This window comes from Molothrus aeneus, chromosome 16 (genome assembly GCF_037042795.1).
Source record: "Molothrus aeneus isolate 106 chromosome 16, BPBGC_Maene_1.0, whole genome shotgun sequence".
NCBI classification, from domain to species: domain Eukaryota; kingdom Metazoa; phylum Chordata; class Aves; order Passeriformes; family Icteridae; genus Molothrus; species Molothrus aeneus.
The window spans coordinates 12,278,667-12,299,565 of NC_089661.1; the positions used below are offsets into that span (position 1 = coordinate 12,278,667).

Sequence of the window (20,899 nt, forward strand, 5' to 3'; positions counted from 1 at the left end):
CAGCATCAGCTGTGGCAGCAGATTGCACTCACTAATCAAAGAGGGGCTGGGCTCTCTCTGTTTGCTCCTTGTGGCACTTCAGTAACACCAGCCAAACATTTGTTTTCATTAAAACTCCTCCCCGAGCTGCCAACAGAGCCTGGACTGTGCCAGGACCCAGCAGAGAGGGACAATTCTGGTGGTGTGGCTCCGCCTTAGGGACAGTGATGCCCCCAGTCCATCCCCTACCAGAAGGTGCCTGCTGCTCTCTGCTTCTCTTCTGCCACCTCCTGCCGAGGGAAGGGAGCTGTCCCTCGCTGCTGCCAGTCCCTCGGGTTTCTCAGGGGGATTGTGGAAATCCTGGAGTGCTGCTCACCCATTCCTCCAGGAGGTTTGTCTGCAGGGCTCTCTGGGGAAGGGTGATGGATGGGGCACGAGGCAGCACCACAGGGCATGTGCTGGCACATGGGATGGCACTGCCCAATGCAGGGCAGCAGCTGGGCAAAGGAGGGGCCTTTCCTCAGCACCAGCACAATGCACTGCATTTTCAGGGTATCAGTGGAGGAGACAAGGAACACTTCATCCTCCTTCCACACCCTCTGACGTGTGGCAGGGAGCCAAATCCACTGATTTCAGTGAGGAAGCAAAAACCTCCTGCAGTCTTGTCAGATGAGGTCCCTCAGACTCTCCAGATCAAGGTGAAATCCTACTTTAATAACTCCTCATCTCCTGCCTCAGACCCTCAACCACCAGGACCTGCAAAGGGAGTGGACCTGACCCCAGACAGGTCTGTGCCACATCCTCCCAGGCTGGGAACTCTCCATCTCCTGTGCAAACCAGTCAGTCCCGTTTCTCCTCCTTTCCATCACCATTTACATGGAGGAGATCTCACCTTTTGATTTTGAGCCTGCTCCTCCTAGCAAATTTTGTACTTTACTGATTTCCATAGAAGCATCAATGTGAGATTAGATTCTTACTTTTTTTTTTTTTTTTTGGGGGGGGGGCATTCCCTGATTCTCCTCCTTGTGTCCAAAGGTGGGACAGATGTGGCTGCAATTGCTTTAGGACCAACATCAAAGTAGCTGCTGGTAGTTCTACAGTGCTGCCCAAGAGTAGGTCAGGGTTTTGTGACTGACCAGAAAAGAGATAACACAAGCTGAACCCACTCTGCTCTCTCTGGGCTGCTGCTGTGGTCCAAACTTTCAGAAAATTTGCCTGTGTGCATTTGTGCTTTGTGGTAGCAGCACAAACTGAAATTAGGAGCGCCCTCCAGGAGGGATTTAGAGACCCAGTCCAAGAGCAGAGCCTTTATTCCCTGAAATCAAGGTGGGGCCACAAAATTACCTCTTCACCTCCTCAGAGCAGAGACCACCACATTTCACCCCATCCTTGCTCTGCTGAGCACGGGAACATGTGCTTGGCTGAAGCCCACTTGGGGAAAGGCATCTTATCTGGAATAGAAAACACTATCACATGGGAAGACTTTCACTTTCCTCAGTAATTTGTTCCAGCAGCTAATCAACTTCATTCTTTAAAAAATTAATGCCTATTTTCTCATTTCAATTAGTCTGCCTTCAGCCTGCAGCTGTGGGTTTGGGCTGTCTCTTCTCTGTGGCTTACACAGCTCATGGGTACCTGCCTTTTCTGCCCATGGAGCTATTTGTGCATGTATACAACTTTCTTTGGCTAAATAGCTACAGTTGCCTAAATTCCAGTCTCAGGCAGCACCTCTGGGATTTTTTTCCTTCTCCCTGAGGATGTGCTGCCCCATGAAGTTTCCTGCACTCACCTGCCCAAGGCATGTACCCCTGTATTTTACATCCTCCTGTGGGGAGGATGCCGGTTGTGGCTGCTCCAGCAAACACAGCTTTGCACAAACAGCTGATTTCAGAGCAGAATGGTGGCTGCTGCTGATCACTGCAGATAAAGGCCACTTGTGGTGAGCACCACGTCTGTGCTGTGACCAGCTCTAGTGGCAGCTGAGTGAATGCTGAGTGAGTGCAGCTGTCCCAGAGCTCTTCTGCTCCCTGCATGGCCCCAGATCCCATCTCTCTGATTCACTGCTCTCTCCAGCTCCTGGTTGTCTTCTCATCTGAGTTTTGACCACCTCCTGCTCCCTTCTCCCTTCCTTTTCTACTGATCCTCTCTTGATAAAATCTCCTAAAAAGTCAGAGAGTGAGTGTGTGGCTGTTTCCTCATCACTGTCTCTGTCCCTGCCTCCCTCTCCCTCACTGCCAGCTCTGCTGGGCCAGGACTGCCCACCTGCCCCTGTTCCTGTCCAGGATAAATGCATCATTATGGGAACATTTAACAACAACACCAGCCCTGTTTACCTGTGCTGGTCAGTCAGTGGGCTGGCAGCTAAGCTAACTACTAATTTTTAAGTTTACAATAGGTTCAACTAAAAAATAATTGTGCATTTTGGGAGCACACTGTATCAGTGCATCTGGTTTTCCAGTTCACAGCTTCCTCATGTAGGAGCTGACTCTTTGAGGCTTGTTATGGCTCTAAACATGTTGATGGTGTACTCAGAGCAACTCATAAATACATAATTTAAGTAATTAATACAAATAAAGTCTCATTACAAGCAGCAACCAATTAAAGCAGCACAGAGGGCATCTCCTGTGCCTTGGGTAGCAGCTGAAGTGGAAGAAGATACTGTTGCAAGGCCTCAGAATTCCCTCCTGCCCTTCCCATACGCTGAATCTCAGGAAGGTTTCCCACAAGGAAGATTCACGAGCAGCGTCTGCTGCCAGGAGAAGCTGCTGCTTTGCCTTGGCCTGATTATGAGAGCAGCAAATTAGGGCAATTTTTCACCAGTGATGCTGCCAGTGCCTTCAGAGCAATGCAGGTCCCAGGCACGCAGGCTGCAGCAGGGATGGTCTCACCCTGCTCTTGCTAGTCCTGCAGCATGGCATGCAGTCATTGGCCACGACAGGTCCAGGACATTCTGCTGGCCCTTGCAAGCCCTGTGGTTGTGCTGGGCATGCAGATGGCATTTGGGCTGCCAGCACTGCTACAGCCCCTGAGGCTGTAAAATATATTTTTTTTTTCCTAATTTGAGTTTATGTCACTTAGGGACACGCTTGGGTCCCAGCCAGGGTATTCCTTTTTCCTCCCATTCAGGGATGGCAGAAGTGAGGGATCAAAGCACTGAAGAGGATCAAAACATGAAAGGCAGAATAAATGAAGCCATGAAGAAATGGGAACAGAGATCCACTCCTTTAATGTAATTAACCTTTCCAAGAACAGATAATATTCCCGAATTAAAGGACATCGTGGGACACACAAACGCATCCGGGTCATGTGGGAGCGATGCTGCGAGCGAGGCATCAAGGCGAATGCAAACACGGCTCGCAGGGCGGGGATGGCACCAGCCACCGGCACAACCGGCCCCCAGACAGCCCAGCTCTCCTTAGAGCACACATTAAAGGGTTTCCATCCCCCGGCACCGCCGCGCTGCTCAGCCCGGGCTCTCTGGGGACTGCGCTTCCCAAACCGGGGCTGAGTGCGCTCCCGCCCCGCTCCGGGCTCTGGCAGCCGAGCGGGACCCGCCGCGACCGGGCACGTCCTGACCCCGCACCTCCTGGACCGCGCGTCCTTCCTGCACCCCGTGTCCTGCCCCGCACCCCGTGTCCCTCCTACACCCCGTATCCTGTCCCTGCACTCCGTGCCCTGTCCCTGTCCCCCTGTCCTGTCTCTGTCCCCATGTCCCCCACGCCCCCGTGTTCTCTCCCAGTCCCCGTTTCCTATCCCTGTCCCCGTTTCCTGTCCCTGTCCCCCTGTCCTGTCCCTGTCCCCGTGTTCTGTCCCCGTATCTCTCCCGGACCCCGTGTCCCGTCCCTGTCGCGGTGTCCCCTGTCCCGGCCGCTCCCCGCGGGCGCCCCCCGGCGGTTGCCCCGGGTGCGGCAGGAGGCGGCTCTGCGCGGCCGCTCGGCGAATCCCGCGGGCTCCCGGCGGCGGGGCCGAGCCCCCCTTTGCTCCCCCTTTTCTTCTTCCTCCTCCTCCTCCTCCTCCTCCTGCTCCTCCTGCTCCTCCTGCCGCCGCCGCCGCTGCCGGGCTCCGCTCCGCCTCGCCAGCCCCGAGCCGGGTGCCCCGGCCCTGCCGCTCCTCCCGGCCTCCGCAGTCCCGGCCCGGCGGGCGGTGAGTCCTGTCCTGTCCTGTCCTGTCCTGTCCTGTCCGGATCGGGGGGGTTGCGGGGTCGCCGCATCGTGGGAGGGCACGGTCAGGTGGGAAGGGGGGTCCGGGCGGCCCCGGAGTGCGGCGGGACCCCCAGGTGGGTGATGGGCATCGCCCCCGGGGTGACGGGCACCGCTCCGTGGGTCACGGTGGCCACGCTCGGGGCACCTCCCGGGGGGACGGGCAGCGCTTCCCGGCGATGGCATCGCTCCGCGGACGATGGTGGCCGTGCTCGGGGCATCCTCCCCCGGTGGCGGCGGGTCACGCTTTAGGGCATCCCTCTCCGGGGGCTGGTGACCGCGCTCGGGGCATCTCCCGCCGGGGATTAGGGACTGCGCTCCGGGCATCATCCCCACGGGCTCCAGGGGTCCCGCCCGGGCACTCTCGGTGCAGCCTCCGGGGGTTTGCGGTGCCGGGGGTGAGCTCGGTGTTCGTGCTTGGTGCATCGTCCCAGAGCGCTGGGGGACTTGTTCCCTCCCTGCACACCCACCCGTGTGATTCCCGCACCCGGGAGCAGCATCCACAGCCCCATTTTCACACCTGCGGGGCCGGGGCTGTTCAGGTGTCCCAGGAGCAGCACCTGCTTCTGCGGCCCTTCCAGAACATGCCTCGCACGCAGCAGCCCTCCGGCGGGCAGCGCTGGCTGCTGATCAGCTACAGCCGGCCCCTACCGTGGCTTTGGGCTCTGTCGTTGTCCCCCCCAGCCATGCTGGCTGTAGTAACACCTCGGAGCCCCTTCCTTCCCCTGGGCTGCGAAATGCCCGCAAACATCCCCGACCTGGCGGCACCGCTTAAAAAGCACTGGGTGTGCTGGGAGGAGGAGGCACCGCATCCCCGCGCCTTTTTACCTTTTCACCGCGGGATGAGGCACTTCCACACCGCCCGTGCTCCAGGGAATACCCACCCTTAGCCATACCTGTTTGGGAGTTCATCCGTATGGAAAACGCAGCCGCTTTCCTGGCTAACACCGGGGCTGTCTCGCAGAGACCATTTAGTCTGTCTAGACAAGTATGATGAAGAGCAAAGTGCCTGGAGCTGAGTGATTAGAGCTCGGCTATCTCTGCAGTGCTACGTTTGTTGTACAGCTCTGATAGATGCTGCTCCGTGCTTTTGGATCTCTGGTTAGCAAGTGCACAGCACGCAGACATGGATTGTGGAGGATTATTTCATGTCAGAGCCAGGGAAGGAGAACACAGCCAGCCCTTCGTCACATGTGTGCATGGGAGAAGCAGCACAGGCACTTGAACCAGACTAAAATGAACAGAGAAAACTCTGAAAATGGTGAATAAATGGGTGATGAGGGGGAGGAGGGGGAAAGGCACATACTGCCAGCTTACTTTCTGGAGGCTAGCACAGAGAAGTTCATGAATGTTTGTGTGACACTTAGAAAGCCTCAAATGGCAGGCACTGAAAAATAGGGTAGTGCTTTGTACGAGCATAGAATAAATAAAACCTGTAGAAGAGAAGGCTGAACCGAGGGATAATGTATGTCCTCAGGACGTATTAAAATGAAGCACAGCACATTGAGAGAGCAGGCTTTAACATAAAACAAAATCAAAGGCAAAGTGGACGTGTATGTGTTCTTAAATACTTAAGAACACTTAAATAAGAATATTTAAATAAGGACAAAAGGAAGCATCTGCCTCCATCTTAGGTATTTAATGACCTTTACAAGTCTTGTCTTTCACCTTGCAAACCTTTTTTGCATATTGTTGAGTTGTCCATCTAACTTGTCCAGCAGTCTAAGTTAATTAATGAGGCAGATTCCTGAGAGGACAAACTTCCAGGGCTGAGTCTTGCAGCAGCAACACATCAATCACAGCTCCAACAGGACAGGCAGATTTTGCTCCTGGTAAATGCACGTGTGAATCTCTGAAGGTTTCCACAGCACCAGGAATGACTCTTCCCGAGACCATCTGTTTCTGAGCCACAGACATATTCTAGAGACATTACACACAAATATTATTGGGATCTGGCACTACTTGAGGCCAGAAGGCTTTATCTGAGTTTCTGGGCTGGAACACACACAGATCTGACTCAGTGCTCTGTGGCTACTTAATGCCAACTGGACAGAGCATGCCAGAGCTCCATGAGGGTGCAAGTAGAGGGCTGAGCAGGTCCAGAGTGGATTTTCTCTGTGAGCAGAGGGGATTGGTTCTGAAAACTGCTGAGGATCTCAAATCCAGGTCTGAGCCTGGCCAAAGAGATTTGGTGTGACCCCAGCAGCTGAGCCTCTCAGCAGGCAAAGCCTGGGTCTGTGTGAGGGGCTGTGTTGAGCTCCTTGAGGAAGGAGCTGGACCAGTGAGAATTTTATTTGGAGCAGAGCTTCTCAGTCAAGAAAAATCGCTTTCTATACATGTAAACAAATAAATTGAGAAAATTGCTTTCAGGCTGTCATGGGTGCAATACTGGGAAGCACTGAAAAGGAGAGGCTGATCCTGGAGCAGCAGTAGCAGACACCAAGTGCAAATCTCAGGGAAAGAGCTATTAAGTAACTGGAGCATGTGTTGATAATTAGTTATCGCTCGTTATGTTTGCTCTGGGCCTTTCATTTCTGTTGACTGGCGATGAATTTTCTGCACTATCACTGCTTGTTTACAGTGCAGCACCTAACAAAGGTAATTAATCAGTGTTAAGAGACCCTGCTAATGTCCCTCTGACATGCAAAGAGCCAGGTAAAGTCAGTTTGCCTCCAAATACTTCACAAGAGCTGAGAGGGGAAGGGAACAGAGGGAAGCTTCTGTGCATCTGCAGTGCCTATGGGAGAGTCAGAACTAGAAATTACTTACAAGTTAGCTTATAAAATAAATAGCTTTAGAAAGACCTTAAAAATTATACAATCTTTGCAATGTTAGGGTCAAATTCTATTCAATACCAAATAACTTCATAATGCACTGAGTGCCCTTTCTGGACCTGTACATGGAATTTCTTCACACAAGACCATCCATGTTTTGTCAGAATATCCCAAATGAACTCACACTGTATGATATTGCCTCGGCCTTTGAGAATCATCCTGTTACTGTCAGCCACAGGCATATCTATCCAAGAAAGCAATGTCAATGTATTAGAGAATAAATGACATGTCTGTGAATTACAAACAGAATAATTCATAGGTAATTTTCAATTACAGAGAATAATTTATATGTGTCTGATTTGCAAAGAGAATTATTTATGAGTAACCTGAATTGCACATGAAGCACATTAAGAGGTTACTGTGGGAAAGGGAGTGTACAGGCTGCTCAGGTGTCACGTGCTGAGCCTGGATTTTGGGGTGTTTCTTGTGAAAACACTCACCATAAAATAAAATCTGTCAGATTCCATAGTAAACAGATTTGTGTAATGTGCCCAATCTGGTCTGAAACCTTGGGGTGGTGCTGAAAGCCTCAGGGAGTGTGTTGGAGCTCCTGCCTTGTGGAGCACCACGAGCAGAAAGGCCACAACTGATGTCCTACAATATAATCCTTGGGAAAGGTGGTGCCAGGGGCAGACAAGGAGCCAAGTGCCAAAACCTTTGGGTTCTCTGTGTCCCCTCTGCACTGTGTGGAGGTGATGATGGATGATATGAAATATGCAAATAACAAAGAAAAAGAGGAGGATCTCCAGGAGTGGATGAGATTCCCAGCAAGGCTCCTTCCCTGCCCCTGGGTCCTGCACATGTTCCGTCCTGCACACAGGGACATTGATTGCTCCTTCATATCACAGAATCACTGAGGTTGGAGAGACCTCCAGGATCATCAGGTCCAACCTTCTTGGATCTCATGTGGTCCAACACAGTTGCTCCTGGTTTAGGAAAAATTACAATGTTAGCAAGTGGCTGTGAGATGGAACCACAAAATGTGTGTTGGGAACAGGATGTTTTCCTAATGGTAAAGTAAAAAACAGCACAGGAGTGGATGTGGGGAGTGTCTCCACTTGCAGCAGATCTCTAGATTATTATTTTGCTTAAAGCATTTTCTTAAGTGCAACTACAAATTAGTGGCCTTTTAAACAAAAGGAGTTACTTTCTCCTCCCCAGGACTTGCTGGTCAGGTCCCACAGCTTGTCATTTCACAAGGGGCCAAAACAGCTTCTTTAAAGGCAGAACATCTTCTAAAGTACCTGAAGGGCAGAAGGATGCATTGGTGCTTCCACTTCTTCATCCCCACCTTGTCATCTTAAAAACTGAGTTGGGAAAGAAACTATCCAAGCCAAAGTGCCATTCCCTCCTGAGGGACTGCCTCAGGGAGTTACACCCGGCACCCTCAGCACAAGAACTAAAAATTATAAAGCCCTGTAGCTCTGCTCCAGTTAAATGAAACACCATATCCCTATATTAGACCAAGACAAATAACATCTACTATGGCTAATCTGGTAAAAGAGCTTCTTTTTTCAACCACTAAAGTTGGTCCAGAAATTTTTTTTGAAGCATTAATTTTCTCCAATGAAGTATTTTAGAAAAGCTTCTAAAGAGAAGCAATTGTCTTGGATTTGGGGAGTGTAGTGGGTTGCTGCTGTTCTGTTGGAAGCAAAGGCAGACTCTCCAGGAGAAGGAGGCACATGTCATTCCAGACTGAATTCCTGCAAATGCCTCCCTGTGCCCGAGCTTTTGAACCCCTAAAGCGTCGTCATGGGCACCCTTGGGCATGAGGAACATCACAAAACACCCATGGACACAGCTGGGAATGTCTGGAGCTGGGTGAATGTCCCCTTTTAGGAAGTCTAGGGAAACAATGTATATCCCATAGCTTTGGGCTCACACTACACTCCATGAGGGACCCTGGGGGGAACACTTACTGCAAGACTGTGCACTCATTGTATTTGCTGTCACATACATCCACTCTTTGCTGCTTCCCATTTAGCTGAGAAAAATGCATTCATTTTCCAACCAGCTCCTCCTCCCCTGACCAACGCTCCAGTTGCTGCCCAAAACATTAATGAAAGCAGCTCATGCTTCCAGAAACTTTGAAATTTAAATCCTTTAACATGATCAGTCTCAACCTGGACCAAGTGCAAAGTCTCTTTCTTGACTTGCACTGTGCAGGCAGCAGCATCACATCCTCAGGGAGCTGAATATTGCTAAGAGCTCCACCGTGGAAGTTTTGCAATCACCAGGAAAAGGATGCTTGTATTTAAAGGTTGTGCAGAACAAGTGAAATCTTGTCCATTAGGAAAATGCCAATCTTCACCCTACTCCAAGGCAAAACTCCTGGTGACCTGCTGGGGTCAGACTCTCACTTTGTGCTCCCAAATCTGGAAGGAAGTCAGAAGTGTAGAGATTTGGGTCACCAAGTGCAGGGAAACCTCACACAAACTCTTGCTGCTCCCTGTAAAAACCAGCTGGAACAATTTGGACAATTTTGGCAATAAGAAGAGCTCAGAAAGTATCACAGATTTTTTTTTTTCTAAACTTTCACTGGATTAGGAACCTTGTACCACTTCAGGTCCCCCCATGCCACCTGCTGTCAGCCTTTAATGCAAGTGAAATACAAAGCTTGCAAAAATGAAAGAAAACTGCTTATCCACTCCCTCTCCAAGCTACACACCCTTAGAGACAAAAAAGATCACACTAAATGAGCCCTTTTAAGGACTACCAATACATACCCAGCTCTTCCCAAGGGTTAGATGAGAAGGAATGCAGTGTTAATTTTAATGGGCTGCCACTTTCCTCTTAAAGTGCAAACCACCTCTGCATAAGTGAGGAGAGGCTTTGGCTCATGTTGGTACTACTTTTTTTAAATATTGAATTTTCTTAATCATATTGCTGTCCTCAGGGGCCAGTGAATGCCACTTACCTAGCAGAACTAGGCTAAAGACCTACTTAAATTATAGACTTAACCAGTTCCTCCTTAAAATATTTAATCTCTCTTTTTTTTCCCTGTGATTGAATGCTGCTGCTAGAGCAGTGATGGTCAGCAGCTGATGTCCACCCAGAAAGCTTTTCTGGCTCCTTTTGAGTTACTATGAACTTGCCTAGAGGAAGGCAACACTTATTCCTAGAAACCCTGGGCTTTTGTGCATGTATCCCTCAAATTTCTCATTCTGCTGTGAACAGGTGGAGCACTTACCTGTGGTAAGCAAAAAGCCCAAAGCACTGCTCCAAAATGCTCCAGTTCTGCTTGGCATGGTCTCCTTACAAAAAGGAAAAATCCAGACATGGACTAGTCATGGGGGTTGTGCTTTGTTTCCTCTTCTGATTCCTTCTCCCCAAGGTGTTCACTGGCACCTCCCCAAGTGCATAAACTGCAGTGGGAAATAGGTGCTAGGAATAGGAATAGGAATGGGAATAAGAATAGGAATTCTGCAGCTTTGGGGAATGCTGGCCTTAGACAAGACCCTGGAGAGGATATTTCCAGGAAGCTCCAAATTAGTTTCTTTGTGCTGCAGGCTTTCATTTGCTCTTTATTTACCACTTGACATCATCCCCAGCGTTGCTGATGCTAACACAGTGTGACATGAAGCTGTTCATGAAGGGACACGATGGCAATGGGCCCAAGCGCGTCCTGCTAGAGAGGCACCACCAGCCTCGCACAGCAAGTCCCACCTTGGCTGGGCAAATGTACCCAAATCCTGCAGCCTGACAACAGCACTGGGAGCCAAAGATGCCCTGGGATAATAGTTAGGATTAAAAGGTATTAGAGGAAATTGTCACCAGAGAACAGCTGCTCTCACTGGTGTCAGATAAGGCAGAAGTTTAGGCTTCTGATCGACAGATAAAGACCAACATCAACCTCTTTGTTCCTGGCATGGACCTGTTCCAAGGAGTGTGGTTTATCCCAAGTAAATAAGAGCACCACAGCCTACAAGGTCCAGTGCAATCAGTTGCACAACACTGAGAGGTATTTCTCATCTTTCTGGGGCTTCAGGACAGAGCACCAAAAAAACCCCAAACCAGTGAAGCCATCTGGTTTACTCCAGACACCCAGCACCATTTTGGGGCTGTGCATTCTTGAGCACCATCTCCTGGCACAGGGTCCCTGAACCAGTGACAGCCATGGGGACCTGGAGAACCCATAACAGCCACTCCCACACGAAGTGTGGGGCCTGGAACTCAACATGCAGTGTTTACAGAATCCCACCACCCCCTACAGCCGGGATTTTGGTGCTCATTGCTGCAAGGGCCAAATGTGAGGTGCTTTCCTGTCCCTGCCAAGGCTGGGCGCTGATGGCCGTGTCCCCCACACATGAGGAGTTTTCCCACCCCTGGCAAGGCCGGGCACTGATGGCCGTGTCCCATCTGTGGTGAGGCCAGGCACTGATGGCCATGTCCCCCAAGTGTGAGGAGCTTTCCTGTCCCTGGTGAGGCCGGGCGCTGATGGCCGTGTCCCTGAGGCATGAGGAGTTTTCCCATCCCTGATGAGATCCCATCCCACGTGTACCCGGTGCTGACGGCTGTGTCCCCCAGGTGTGAGGTTTCCCATCCCTGGCGAGGCCTGGCGCTGATGGCCGTGTCCCCTCCCTCAGGCCGTGCCGCCGCTGCCGTGCCCCGCGATGCTGCAGTGCAAACACGCGCAGGAGTTCAGCTTCGGGCCCCGCGCTCTGAAGGACGCGCTCATCTCCACGGACCCCGCGCTGCAGGAGCTCTACGCCAAGGCCTTCTCCAGGGCCGAGAAGCTGTTCCTGTCCGAGGCCTACAACCCCCAGCGCACGCTGTTCTGCACGCTGCTCATCCGCACGGCCTTCGACTGGCTGCTCAGCCACCCCGATGCCCCCGAGGACTTTGAGACCTTCTACCACGCCATGCTGAGGAGGAAACAGAACTTCTGTCGAAAGCACATTTACCTGCAGCCTATAGGTAATGGGGGGATCTTCACTGGGCTGCCTGGAGAGACACAGGAGGGCGGTGGGTGGTGTTGAGTGCTGCTAACACCCTCCTCTAAGGATTCACCTGCAAATGCAATGGCCGTAGCAAAGACAAGTGTAACAGGCAAGGCTCTGACATGTCCCCAGTCCAGAGTCACAAGCTGTGGTGGTAGACCTGCCATATAAATGGTATGTGTGCCCCTGGGTGAGGCTCGCTATGAATTTATGCATATGTGTATATCAAAGTATGAAACAATGCTGGAAAAACTAGCATTTCTGGAGGTCTGTCTCTGATGGTTCATTAAACACAGCCACCTGTTCCCACGTTAATCATTCTGCACAACTTAAACAGGAGACAACCTTCCAGCACATCTGCTCTGCTAATGAGAGCATACTGATGACTTGAGCAACCTCTCAGAAAGAGCTCCCTCTCCTCCTCTATATCCATAACCATCCAGAGGCATTCACCACATCCCAGAGTGAGCAATGAGCTCCAGAATGAACCAGCCTGCCCAGTTGCTGTGGCCAGTGCCACAAAACCCCATCAGACCCTAATGCTCACCCTGGCTGCAAGGCATTGACAGAGAGCCTCTCTCCTCAGATTTGATCGAAGGCCCCGCTGGGCTCTCGCTGCTGGATTCCCTGCAGAGCTGTGTGGAGTCTTTCTTCCTGGGCCTGCGTGTGAAGTGCCTTCCCTCCATCCCAGTCTCCTCCATCCACTGCTGCTTCCGCCACAGCCAGGACTCGGACAGGGTGCAGCTTCACGCAGGTGAGCAAGGAGCTGGCAGCAGGGAGCCCACCGAGACACCAGCCTGGCACACGGACACGAGCTCTGCCTTAGGAAATGCCTGACACAGCCCTTCATTGCCTGGCCTGGGAGGGGATGAGGAAGGGAGTGAAAAGGCAGAAATCCTGTTCCCATGGAAAGCCCAGAGCTTTGAGGCTGGAAACAGGAATAAAAAACAAAGTGACTTTCATCATATTTTCCTCTGCTGTTTGTGTTTTTCAGTGCTATTATGTTCAGGTCCAGCTCTGGATCGGATCAGCTCTGCGGGAAGGCTCTGTTGATTTGGTGCAGTCTGAGTTCTCCCATCCCCTGTCCAGAGCCAAAGTAAATTATTGGCCTGGGTGGTGCAGGGGGGGAACTCACAGGCCTTTCATGATAGGAAATTTGGGTTCAAGTGTCACACAGTTCCCCAGGGGACTGGGTTTGCCAGTTGCCAAACTTGCACTGCACAAACATCCACCTGGAATGAGATGTTTGCAGGTACCATGGGCAGCACATGCGCAGCACAGACCCAGCACTGCAGCCCTGCGGTTGTTCCAGCTCGGTTCTGAACTGCCTGTAGGGAAATTCTGCTCCAGGTGCTCATTTCCATGGGTTAGTACTGAATTCATCAGCAACTCTGCTTTGTTTTGACTCTGTGCCCAGCACCACTTCCAAATTCAAGTCTTCTCTGATTTGAGAGATGGGCTACACAGCCGTGGTTCTCCACCTGAGATGATGAATCCAGCAGCTCTGCCCCATCAGGGCTTGGATTACATCCTCCTCCCATCAGCAGCAGAAATTCTGGCTCTGTGCCTTCCAGGGATTCTTCATTTAAATGAACATCTCTCTTGTATTTGTCCAGATGGGATCCTGAATTTCCTGAAGAACAACAAACCCATGGATGCCCTGTGTGTCCTTGGACTTACCCTGCTGGACCTTTACCCATGTGAGACCTGGAGCTTCACATTCAGCAAATTCCTGCCAGGACAAGGTGGGCTGGTGTCCCATGGTGATTCAGCACAGTGTGTGAATAAGGCAGCACTGTACCAAAATCCCTTCCCTGTGAGACTGGAATAGCCAATTCTTAATATGCTATTCTCTGCTAAGAGGAACTTTCCCCCAATGTGAAATTAGGGGGATCAGAGCTCCTGATCCAGGCAGAGGTAACTGAGGTGATACCAACCTTTTGGGGAGTGGGTCTCATCACACCCTGTGTGCCCAGCTGGACTGTGCTCCCACAGTTGTATTTTCATGCTGCCTAAGGTGAGAGACAGCTGTAAAAGAGCAGATGCCTGACTTTACTCCCCTCTCTTCACAGAAGTGGGAGTCTGCAGCTTTGCCAGGTTTTCTGGGGATTTCCCCCAGGCTGGTTGTAGCAGCCTGAACCCACCCACACAGAAGGAAGAGCTCTGTGAAGTCAGCAAGGAGGGTGGAGAGCGGAGCTTGCAGTTCAGTGCCCAGGAGATGGTCCAGTGCTGTAAGGTAGGACCAGCAACCTCCTGCACCCCTTGCTTCTTCCTGGGTAGGGTTAAATATTGCAGGCCAAGACATAAAACAGGCCTCAGCCCAGTGAAGCAGCCATGAGACTCCTCCCAGAAGCACAGGCAGTCACAGCTACATCCACACTGAATTCAGACATAAAGAGCTTTCATTTTAATGCAGAATGAACCAGCCCTGCATGGACAGCTCCTACTCCCCTCGCCACTGGAGCAAGTGACAACATCAGTTATTGGGGAGGCTACAGGGCTTGCCTCAGAATCACAGAATGGTTTGGGTTGGAAGGCACCTTAAAGACCATCTTGTCCCAAACCTCTAACGTGGACAGGGACACCTTCCACTAAACCAGGTTTTGTCGTGGAGCAGGACTGAAACAGCCCTGCCCAGCTCCCAGGCTCATGCTTGGGTAATCCTGAGTATTTTTCTTGTCAGGCACAGCAGGGATGATACAGTATTTGAAGGATAATTAGAATATCTGGTGGAGCTGTGTGTAACCAATGGATGGCTGCAAAGGGTGACTCTGTCCTCCTCAGACACTGACATCTGTAAGGGGAGAGGTCCCTGTGCCATCCCTGTTGCATGGATGGAGGACAAGAATACCTCAGCCAAGTCATCTTTATAAATGCAGAGCCCTTAAACCTCCCTAACCTCCAACACATCATCTTCATGAGTGCTGTTCTCCCTCATCCCAACATCTGCCTTATCTCAGCTCTGCTTCCAGTGACCCTCCCAAGGTGGCCCACACAGAGCAGTCGCACCAGCACATTCAAAGCCACTTCCCTTTGCTCCCCTGGTATTTGCTCAGGATTTTCTAGTTTGAGGCCTCTTCCTGTAATAATTTTAAATTATATTAGGTGGCAATGGGAGGAGGAGAGGAGTCCTCCATCCTCAGCCTTTCCACAGTTGCCAATTCCCAAGGCAGTCATGCTTGGCCAGCTGACTCCAGCTCAGTTTTCTGCTTTGGCACAAATGTTAATGGAGTCTGTTCTGGAAGGACTCAGATCTGTTATTGCCAACAGCTTCTTGCACATTTCTCACACAAGCTGCGCTGCTCTTTTCAGGCCCCAGTGGGACTGGTTTTCCTCTTTAAAAAACCCCTAAAACAACAAAAACCACCACATTGTCCTTTGGGAAGAGCAGCAGCACCACCAAGCATTCTGCCTACAGGGCTCCCCACATCTGCCTCACCCTCCTTCTCCACAACACAAACATGGAGCTGGGAAGAGGCAGCCAGGCTCTCCTGCCACCTTGGACAGGCCTAGGCTGGGGGAGAGCCATTGCTGAGCAGGAGCTTGGTCAGCCTGTGGGGGAGCAGGGAAGGTGGAACAGCAGAGGAGAAGGGGAGGGGGCAGCAGAAACAGGAATGACCATGCACTGCTGCCATCTTTGCTTCCCCGACAGGTGACCTGCCATGAGATCTGCCACCTGATGGGGCTGGGGACGTGTCGCTGGCTGCAGTGCATCATGCAGGGAGCCCTGAGCCTGGAGGAGGTGCTGCTGCGGCCGCTGGAGCCCTGCCCCATCTGCCTGCGCAAGCTGCAGCACGTGGTGGGCTTCAAACTCATCGAGCGCTACAGGGTGAGCCCCAAGCCCCAGAGCCTCCCGGAGCAGGGACAGGGCAGGGACAGGCTGGCCCAGCCCAAACCCCAGCGCTGAGGGTGCTGCAGCAGCCTGGGGAAGGCAGGAGATCTCAGGAACTCTCAGCATGCAGGGCTGAGGCACCTCACACCTGAACATGGGGTGTTCTGCACAGGCTCTGACCAACAAAGCGCTCTGCACAGTTCCAGGGATTTTGGCTCTTCCCAAGGGACACTGCCACACTCCAACCACACTTTCCTATTCCCAAAAACGAAGTGGGAAGGGCAGGCAGACTGCAAGCAGGAGCAGCAGTGAGTGCAGGGATTCCCACAGCTACGCCCTTTCCTCTGCCACCCTGGGTTTTTGCCTCTCTGGGGCTGCTGGGAACAGGGAGGACACATCGTGTGTGTACTTTGCTGCAATTCCTCTGTTTAAATCTATGAGAATGGATCCCAAATTATTACCCCCAGTATGTGCAGGGTCCCAGACTCATCTTTTGTCTCTTCTCTCTCACCCATACCACTGCTAACACCACATTTAGACAGACCAGGAACAGTGCTAACACACCCTTAACTCTTGAAAGGGTTTTCTACCTCTGCTGTCTGAAAAGCAGGATTCAGTAGCCAAATGGTTGGTGGAATAGAAATAATGTCCCCTTTCTCACTCAGCACCCATCTTCCCCCTGGCTGTGATTCCTGTCTGACACACATCATGTTCAGAGGCAGGATTTTCCATGGCTGCCGATTTTAAAGTCTGTGGGTTGTATTTGTAACAAGATTTGAGCAGAATGAGAAAGGAGATGCCTCTGGTTTCATTCAGCATGGAATCAGATACACAGAAGCATGGCAAAGACTGTGAGGAAACACACACTTTTTTGTGGTTTTCCTACTTATCTGTGGTGCTGCCAGACCCTTCTCTGACTCTGTGGCTGTTTGGTCCCTACTTCTGTCAGAGAAGTGTCTAAATTGCCCAGACCACCAGAAGATTCTGCTTAAATAAAGCAAATAAATTCTGCTTTATTTAAACACCCAGCCTGTCATCATCCAGCCAGTGCTTTCTAGAAGAGAATGGCCACCTGCATTTATCTTTTCTAGAAATATTTTTGCCTTTACACCTGCAGCAAATACAGTAATTGGCTCAGCATCCTCTGGTGACAGGGAACACAAACCTTAAGGAATGATGCACTTGCCAAATGTCACATCTGCTTCCTTGAGAGGGCAAAGCTCAACTAGATACCAGCATAAGCTGGTGTAAGACAGCTGTGATAATCTCTGTAAGAGGCTTTGCCATGGTGTTGAGAGGAGACATAAATGCCCGAGATGAATTAAATAGTTAAGGAACAGGACAGAAGAGGGCAGAAAGCATTTGGAGACAATAACAGAGAGCAAAGTTAAATTGCCAAGCATGTTAAGTGTAAGTCTGAAGTCACATTTCCTCTTGGAAACAATCACAGGTCCCCACCTGCCACAAAACAGCTTCAGACACTCCTAATAACCACAGGAAATGCCAGAACCAAGCTGTGCCTCAGCAGCACCAGGTAACACTGCTCAGATCTGCAATCTGGGGCAGGAAACCAGTGCTTATGCAGCAGAAAGAGCTCCTCAACTTATCTATCTGAGTTGTACTCAGAACCACACTCCATTTTTTATCCCAGCTGCTTATTCCAGCATGAGTCATCTCGAAAACTGAAAGCAAATTAATTGTCCTGGTGTTTCCCCACCACAATCAACATTTCCACATTTCCACCTGCTGCTTGTGCAGCATCCCAGGCTGTCCTCACATGGTGCTGGATGAGTTTGCAGTGGCCACACACACACACAGACAGCAGGTCTTAGTGACATCCTCAGGGTGGACATCCACTTCAGCTGCTCTTGCCTGCAGGTAAACAAAACCCACACAGAGCTCATTCTTTCCTGGTTAAACAGGAGAACATAAGAGGCTGCAGCCCTTCAAACCCACCCAAGGTTCAAATGAAAAAGCCACCCAACGGATGAGAGAGATTGAAGAGATTCTGGGAATTCAGGCAGTGATCCTGAGTAGATTATCCCCCTTTTTTGCCTTGAACAACCCCAATGTACTGTTGGGAAATCCACATCTCCACAGCTTTTTTATTCCTGGGAATTGGGCTAAGTAGCAATTGGGATTCCTTCCCAGATTCACTATTCTTGGGAATTTAGAGCCATTACAAAATCATGGGCTGCTTGCAGCTTTCCAGTAGCTTTGCTGTCCACTTCTTTAGCCCAGCTCCCACTTCAGCTTCTGGCACTGCCTTTGTTGGATAAATCCAGAGGGAGGGAAGGCCCACTGGAGGTGGGACCAGGCAGGAGAAAAGTTGTTCCTTTACAATTTTTCTTGCCCCAGAGGGAGGGGGCAGGGTGGATTAGCTAAGCTGAAAAGAGTCCATTTTATTCCTGTACAGAATTCTTCCCCGAGGCTCCATGCTCAGACTGAAATGAGAAGCAGGGCTGATTTCTCCCACCCACTCAATTTGAGCTCTTTATCCTTTCTGTCACTTGCCTGAAGAGACAGCAATAGAGGAGGAAAGGAGGAGGGAGCAGTGGGGGGCTGTGAGAGAAGGGAGCTGCACAGGGCTGGGAATCTCCTGCCTGCTCCTCAAGCACTGCAGCTCCCCCTGAGCTGAGCAGGGACAGGTCCAGCTCTGTGCCTGGCACACTGTGGGGACAGCCCAGCTAATCCTGTCACTGCTGAGCAACTGGGGCTTTGCAGATGCATCACTGGGTGCTGCAGAGAGTAAAGGAGACGAAATAGGCCACAGGAGTGTGAAAAACTGAAAAATACACACAAAAAACCCTCAACACTGGCAGCAAGGCAGATGAGATCACCTTTTACCCAGGATGACTGGCATACTGTGGTTCATTCCCTAAAGCGTAAGGAACAAACGTGCCAGGAGCAACCTGTTACATGCCTCATTGTGGCATTTAATATTTAAAAAGGAAATTGTCTCAGACATTTTCCTTTCATTAATTCTTTTCTAGAATCAGCCTCCCACTTGTTCATTTCAGCTTGGGAGGGGAAGAGCTATTCTTAGGAATAAAACACAGGCATTAATAACATGATGAAACACAATTCCTCACCACTATCTGAAGAGTTTCTATAATGACAGAGTTTCCTCTGGAGAGGCATTGGTTTGCCTCTCCTAGAGGCCACATTCACATAGCAGAGAGTGATCTGGTGCAGTTTGCTCCTACCACCTTCAATAACAGGGCAGATAAAGTCCACATCTGACTGGAGGCAGCTCTGCCACAGTCCAAGTAAATGGGACAAGAGAAAGCCCCTGCTTTGTAGGGTCACCAGGAGTTGCCTGACCCCAGTGTCTGGCAGAGAGGACTGCGGCAGCAGCAGCTGAGCCACCCAAGATAAACAGGCTTACCTGGCAAACACAGGGAAGGTGTAATAGCATCTCTCATCCTCCACAATGAAACCTTTCTCCTCTCACCACAGAAGCTCTATGCTTGGACACAGACCGTGCTGTCCACGTGGCCAAGGCAGGAGTCAGCAGAGCTCTCTGCCTCTGAGGACATCCTCCCGTTCAGCTCCGACTCCGGGATGTGCTGCGAGAACGACTCCGAGGCCGTGACCTCCCTGTCCGAGCCCCTGACCCCCGACACCTGCAGCCAGGGCCTGTCCCTGGGGCCAGAGCTGGAGCAGGACGAGCAGCCCAGCTCCCTGCAGGAGGGGCAGGGCCAGCCCCGGCCCCCTGGGCACAGCAAGGCCACGGACACCATCAAGGATTACGAGCTGTGGCTGGAGATGTGCATCGCTGCCCTGGAGAGGAACGTCTCTGAGGAGGAACTGGCTCAAGTGGACAGGAGTGTGGACGCCCTGGCTAAGTGGGAAATGTTTACAGGCCAGCTGCCTGCTATGAGGAAGGACCTGCCCTTTGCTAGGGACAGCACTGGGCTACGCAAAGTTCTTGGAGACAAATTTTCCTCCTTGCGGAGGAAGCTGAGTTCCAGAAAACTTTCCAAAGGGGAATCGTCCCCTCATCGCTGGCGCTGGGAGGACAACTAGGCTGGGGCTGCCTTGGGCCAGCTTTGCTCAGCTCACTGCTTCCAGCCTTCCTCACCCCAAGCTGTTGCTGTCTCAGAGAAACAGCAACTTCCCCCAGGAATAAAAGGTGTTTTGATTTCTGAGATTGCTAACTCAGTTTTGATGTGATTAGTTCTTCTCCAAGGGTTTTTGCTGTGTTGGTCTAAATGACACCACCAGTCCACACCTACCTCAAGTCCCATGTAGGTGCTTTTGTTTTCTTGGTCTGAAGTTGGCCAGGAAGAGGTCAGCCACGTCCCCAGTAAAGACTGAACATGCTCACACAGGAGCTTGGGCCATCTGAACAAACAGATGCAAATGAAACCAGGGCAGCTCCCCCACACAGAGAGCTCCTCTCTGCTTAGCAGTCAGTCCCAGGCACAGGTGAGATTTCTCCCTCAAACACTCAGAGTGCTCTGCTCGCTGTCCCACCAGCTGGAGGTTGTGCTGAGCACAGGAGCACAATCCAGGCTGGTGGGCTCTCATTATGAGCTGGGGGAGATGGAGGAGAGGGGCACAGAGAAAAGCAGAAAGATCCCTGGCAGCTCTGCCCCAAAGAGCAGCGTTAGCCTGATGGTTGTCTCTTGGCAGACCCTCAAAAGATCTCCTGAGATGCCTCAGTTCAAACAAAGCCAGGCTTGGAGCATGAGCTGGAACTACCCACATCCTCTGTAGATTGGCACAGGAGAGGAAACCTTTGGAAACATTCACAGACTCATTGATTATTAATGTAAAAAGGGGAACCACACACGTATTCCCCTTTCTGCCTTGGGAAGTGACCACCCTGGCCCTTCCCTTTTCCCACGGAGCAGGACTGGGTGCTGGTGCTGTGCTGGCAGCACGAGAGCAGAGCCTCCCTTGCCATGGCCAGGGCACGCTGCTCCTCTCTGCTCCTCCTGCTATTTATAGCCAAAGCTCAAGAGGCCGATGGGTTCTGTGCTCCTGCCAGGGGAAGGCTGGACCCTCTCCAACCCTGCTCCCTCAGCCCTGAGCACTGATAACGCTCCCACAGCTCATGGCAACGTGGCTGAGCTCCACATTTCTCCTGGCTAAAAGCACCAGCAGGTA

At 51.4% G+C, this 20,899-nt stretch overlaps 1 protein-coding gene across 1 annotated transcript; it reads left to right on the forward strand.

Annotated features, from left to right (window-relative positions):
* The first annotated feature begins 4,035 nt into the window (after positions 1-4,035).
* AMZ1 (archaelysin family metallopeptidase 1) lies at positions 4,036-19,944 on the forward strand. The gene is made up of 7 exons (XM_066560865.1): positions 4,036-4,122; positions 11,599-11,929; positions 12,539-12,706; positions 13,569-13,697; positions 14,025-14,188; positions 15,605-15,781; positions 19,244-19,944. The coding sequence occupies exons 2-7, from the start codon at positions 11,626-11,628 to the stop codon at positions 19,811-19,813; spliced, it is 1,512 nt and encodes a 503-aa protein (XP_066416962.1). The 5' UTR covers positions 4,036-4,122; positions 11,599-11,625; the 3' UTR covers positions 19,814-19,944.
* Positions 19,945-20,899: the final 955 nt, after the last annotated feature.